Raw genomic sequence first — 6,000 nt, 5'->3', positions numbered from 1 at the left:
TCTGCCACACCCCTGATCTTCTGGTAGGAAAGATCTACACCTAGCCTTCTCGGACAAGGGCAAAAAATCTCGGAGGGCCCATGTGCAAGTTGCGCTCGTTAAAGATCCCTTGATGGTCTAAAATCGATAAGAGTAGGCTTCGGCCGCCACCCGTGCAAAATTCAAAATTTCGTACCAACTGAAAATATTAGGTGTGTTCCGTGCGCTCATATGACCTTATGCAGTTGCGAGCGCCGTAAAACTACGGTCATATGAGCGCAATGGACATTTTCAGTTGGTAGGACATTTTGAATTTTGCCCGGATGGCGGCCGAAGCCTACTCTTGTTGTGGGTGGTTGGAGGGCACCACTGATAGTTCCTACTTCATTTCTTTCCTTCTGTTGTTTCTATCTATTTAGTCCCGTCTGCTTTCATTTCCATTTTCTGCCCCCCCCCACCCCCCCTCCCTTGCACTGAATGGCTATTATTTTGTTGTAGTACGTGTCTTTATTCAACAACAACTAAAAAAAATACCAAAAAACACCCAAAGACCACCCATCTGAAAGTCATAATATCAGTGGTAGCTCTGACCAAATCTTGTTTTTCCCAACACAGGTGCTGTCCATCTTTGCCTTTGCCACCACAACCAGCCATGAGACGTCGACCACCTTTAACATTAACTGCACAGCAGTGCCCCACCATGAGGTGGCAGGAGAGAAGTCTGTCACCTTTACCTACAGTTACTCCTATGAGTAAGTGTTTTACTTTTTTCTATAGTGTTTTCTTTATTTATAGTCGCCCATAGAAAACAATCAGGAAAAAAACCAATACAGTTTCTGGGACTCTTGAATAGAAATAAAGGCCTTGAACATATGGCTATCACTGGCAAAATCAAAGGTAAACCAGGCAGGGGTAGCCCCAGAGCTATTTACTTAGAGAGCCTTAACAGCTGGGTGATTAGGGGGGGGGGGGTAGAGGAGATCGGGATAATGTAGCCTTTTTGACTGCATCTGAGCAAAGGAATGAATGGAGAACCATGATTGCTGATGTCTGTTTCTGATCAAGCACTTAATGAGGATGATAGTCCAGCTACTGTGATATCCAGTGCACACATATGTGGTTATAATCTAATCCAGTAAGATTTGAATAAGTTTTTTCTATGGCGAGCTCTGCCAGGAAGGCAGGAAAAAAAGGCAGTCTATAACTGCACAACAAGGACATCTGTAAAGTAGTCAAAGGCTACTTGAAGATCTATAACATAGATGACTCTGCCTAGGAAATAGATTCCATGAATCATCCAAAATGACATGAGACAATTCAGTGATCCAGGGCTGCAGTGGAAGAGAATAGCCAATGTTCGAAAATTCTCTCAACACCAAACATTGTAGAATATCGCCATCAGACTTCCAGTGTCTAAAATATGGAAGCTATTGTACATCCAAAACAGGCCTAGTGGCCCATATACTTTCACATCTGGCTTACACCACAATCACAGTCATCATCAATATTGATGGACAGCCGCAGAAAAGAAAGGGAAATAATGGTCTACAAAATAGGAGTGACTGCGTCGACAAAATTGTCCCAGTTTTGTCACAAGCTTCCAGTAGTGCAAGATGAAGTGTGCCTGTTTTTGCGTCTCAATCAGATCGGATTTGTGACAACTACCAATCAAAAAGTGACTACGTAACAAATCCAGGTCAGAGTTTTCTGCAGACAGGGCACAGCCTTTGACACAACCCCGACTTGTTGACTTGTACTGCATATGTGATTTCTCCATGTGTGCAACCAAGTATACTTGGCATAGGCCACAACCAATTAGTCTATTGAAGCAAATCAGAGATCAAGTTTAACAAAAGTGCATAAGCCAGCATCTCTTCACAAACTGGCCAGACCTCTCTATGAATAATTTGGACAAGGTTCCCACATCCAAGAAATTTTGATAAGTCTAATTTTTTATTTTTTTAAAAGAAGAATGACTGTTCAGACTTCTCTGCTGTTGTTGACCTCCTGTGTGGAGAGGCACTGCGTGGAGTGTGCTACTTTGCTCTACTAAAACTAAACTAAAACTGACGGTGGGTTTGTTTGTTTGTTTTTGACGTTTTGTTGGGGGGGGGGGGGTTAATGTAGGTGTTTTGCTCCCCTATTAACCTAATCTAAATCATTTGAGGGGCAGACTTCAATCCTGCCTGTTGGGGTCAACTTGGGCAGAGAGGGATACAATGTCCCAGCAGAGAGCAGAGACCAAGATGGGCAGACCAGGTCACAATCTTCCAACTCTGCTTTTACCAAAACAAACTGAAACAGCAAATATGCTCCAAATGTTAAGCCAGAGACACACTGCTCTGTCATTGTGGCCAAGAGAACAGCTACCATATCGTGCAACACAAAGAGCACAGACATGGCATTATGAATCACCTTTCGAGAGAAAACGATATGGCATCCTCAAAGGTCTAAAGTGGACTGCACAGTTTGTGGGCACCACCAGATTGACTGAAAATACTTATAAAAATCCTTCCGGTATGGGAATCGAACTAGGGTCTCTTGCTTGCAGTGGTGAAGCCCCTAACCACTACACCACAGACACCGGTGTCTCAGCTGTAACAGCAGAGCCCTCTTCTCTAGAGAAAGGCCATTGCCATTATGCCGATTTCTACTGGTGGAGTAAGTGCCTGGTGCTATTTCTGTCAGTTTTCATTAGTGGTTAGTTGGAGGTGCCTCTGATAGGCCTTACTTATTTACTTTCCCTCTGTTGTTTCTTCCTGTCTGTGTGTCCCTGCAGTAAGCGACCGTTATTGTGCCAATGCGCTTCTCTTTACTTTACTCAAACAAGCAAACAATTGATTGGTTTCTGCTCTCTGTTGTTGCTGATTTGGGGGGGGGGGGGTTATTGTTTGTTTTGCATAATTTCTGTCTGATCTTCTGACTTGCAGAAATGCAGACTGATTGTGTATTTTCAGTATAGAATGTTAGTAGCGTCAGTGGTCTAATGGATAGGCTACTGGACTCATAATCATGAGGTTGCGGGTTTGGGGGATTGAGCCTCAGGCCTGACGTTATGTCCTGGTGAAAGGCATTTTACACGAGTTTTCCTTCCTTCACCCAGGTGGGAATGGGTACCTGACATAGACAGCGAAAGATCTTGTCAGTATGTTAGGGGCTGTTAAAATAAAATCTCACACCTTTTTGGCCCCCCCTACACTTTTCTTACATTTGCCTCGCCTTCCCCAAATCCCGTAATATTACATTGTTCGCTTTTGATAATAAGGACAATACTAAAATAATAATCATAATAATGTGACATCTATATCACGCAAATCCGTGTTACAATCATTGTTCCAATCGCTTTACATAGATCTAATATTCATGACAAACATGCATACACACATACATACATACATATGTGCAGTTCTACATTCATTAAAAATAACAGTAAATCATTCAGGCAAAATATTGCATACACACTTTCTTACTAATAAGGAAAAAATTGAGACTCATGTCAGTGTCAAATGCGCCTTCATTACTCTTAGGTCATATGAATACTTATACGGGATGGTTAAGAATGAAGAATTTTGATGGATGATGGTTAAAAATTACCTTCTGTATCTTTCTTTGCTACAGATCAGAAGCCTAGGTATTTTACTTCTGACTGATGTTTTTATTTGAGGGAACAAGGGGTGTTTGTTGTCTAAAAAGATGGAATTAATTTTCTTTAGTGCTAGCTGTTATGTACAATTCATCCAAGTAGGGGAATGTAGGCCTAGATGTTGAAATTTTACATGCTTTCCGTATTAGTCAATTTCACGTCATTCTAGAAATCTAAAGGTCTCCAGTGAAAATAAAAATTACACAGTTTTATCTGCAAAATATGTTTTAGAATGGGCGAGGAAAGAACTCTAAACTGATTTTTTTAAAAGGATAATGCTTTATTAGAAATCCCATCAAAATCACATCCACTCTATGAACTCTGAATAAAGGGAACATTTTATAATGCCTCAAAGAGCTTGTGATTGTATCAGTGTTTCATTCAAATGAACTCCAGGTTGTATGCAGATATAACTGTGTCACTCTGAGTTAACAAAATAAGAAATAATATACCGACAAAAATACATAACATTTTACGTTTCTTCAGAACGTGAATCCTCGGAATCAAAACTTATATCTGAGTCTTGCGAATAAAGCACTGGTTTGTTGTTACTGTCATAAGCCTCATCATTGAACAAAAGAGTCGTGCCTTGAGCAGAAGTAAGCAAAAGTCTTCGTCTTGACACCATTCAATTTTTGCTGCCTTTTTTTTTTTATTGTGGGTTGTTTTGTTGTTTTTTTTTTTGGGGGGGGGGGGGGGGGGGGACAACATTTATGTCCAATCAAAAACACATTTCTGTGTGGATTTTATTGAAAAACTTTCATCAAAGGCACATTCATTGTAAATTTTCAGTTTCCAGACACTCTCAAGCCACTGAACTTTGGCAACCTTTTTCTCATTAGTTTTACCTGATAGCAATAACCCCCACCTCCTTCAATCGCAAATATCTCGATTTCTATTCAAGATAGATGAGTATTTTTTTTTCACCAAAAACAAGATTAATAAACACACTTTAAGATTACCCAAAATTGACGAATGCCTGATTTCATCGGGCACAAAACAATTCTTCTCTTGCATATATAGAACTTTGTAATCTGAAAAGATCTTCCAGTATTCTGATAAAACAACCTAATCATGTGAATATCTTGAAAACAACTCTGAATAGTCTTACAATTTTGATAGAACAGACACAACATTTGGTTTCACATCTCATGGTCCTAATACATTGTAACTCAGGCCAAAAATGTCAAATAGAACTTTGTAATTCTGTAGTGGCGAAATGTCAAAATGGATATCATCCACTCTGTGACTTTTTCCTGCGGAAGAGGATAGGTGGACCCCGAGGTCTACCTAGCGAAATATTAGGTTTTAGGATAGGTGGACCCCGGGGTCACAGAAGTGAAATAGATAGGTTTAAGGATTGGTGGACCCCAGGGTCAATAGTGAGATAAGTAGGTTCAATTTAAACTAGGATTAGTTGACCCCGCAGTTACTATACTGAAATAAGTAGGTTTAATTGATAAGGATTTTGTTTGTTTGTTTTTGTAAGTGTTTTACGGCGCTCGCAACTGCATAAGGTCATATGAGCGCGCGGGACACACTAAACTTTTTCAGTTGGTAGGAAATTTTGAATTTTGCCCGGGTGGCGGCCGAAGCCTACTCTTATCGATTTTAGACCACCAAGGGATCTTTAACGTGCACAACTTGCGCACGGGACCTCCGAGATTTTTCGCCCTTGTCCGAGAAGGCTAGGTGTAGATCTTTCCTACCAGAAGATCAGGGGTGTGGCTGAAAGACAGCAGTAAGAAGAAGCCAATGAGTAGCAGTAGAAAGGCTGCAGAAAGAATCAGGAGCCCAGAGGAGGGGGCAAAGGAGGTGAAGGGGTGGGAGGCAGAAAGAGGAGACGAAAGCAGAAGACAGAACATTGCTGGAAAGTAGGAAAAGAGACTAATTTAGAGAAGAAAATTCTTTGGTCGCTACCCGGATTCGAACCCGGGACCTTTGAATGAGAGGCGAACACCTTAACCTCTAGGCCACGAGAGCCCCCATTGATAAGGATTGGTGGACCCTGGAGGCACTATAGTGAAATAAGTAGGTTTAATTGATAAGGATTGATGGACCCCAGGGTCATTATCCTAGTGAAATAGTAGGTTTAAATTAAAGATTGGTCCTCCTTAATTAAACCTACTTATTTCACTACCGTGACCCCCTGTCCTAAAAAAACCTAGTAGACCCCGGGGTCCACCTATCCTAAAACCTAGCGTTTCGCAAGAAAGACCCTGGGGTCCACCTATCCAAGAACATGGTACATTGCTATCCTCTTCCTTGTCCTACTGCTATTGTCATGAATTTTAGGTTTCTTGATTATTTAAGTAGGCCTATAGGTTAGAGATACATTTTTCAAGCAAAATTTCAATCTTAATTCAAACTACCATATT

At 41.0% G+C, this 6,000-nt stretch overlaps 1 protein-coding gene across 1 annotated transcript in view; it reads left to right on the top strand.

The window, feature by feature from the left end:
- Positions 1-594: 594 nt before the first annotated feature.
- Positions 595-6,000, top strand: part of LOC101855641 (synaptophysin-like protein 1) — a gene marked incomplete at its 5' end in the record, with an annotated part of 28,478 nt that continues 23,072 nt past the window's right edge. Inside the window, 1 exon segment of the mRNA XM_013082243.2 lies at positions 595-731. Within this exon segment, the coding sequence (XP_012937697.1) occupies positions 595-731 (137 nt within the window).

The sequence above is a fragment of the Aplysia californica genome, unplaced genomic scaffold (assembly GCF_000002075.1).
Source record: "Aplysia californica isolate F4 #8 unplaced genomic scaffold, AplCal3.0 scaffold00165, whole genome shotgun sequence".
Classification (NCBI taxonomy): Eukaryota; Metazoa; Mollusca; class Gastropoda; order Aplysiida; family Aplysiidae; genus Aplysia; species Aplysia californica.
The sequence above is the reverse complement of the archived record's forward strand: the minus strand, read 5'-3'. Positions and strand labels throughout refer to the sequence as shown.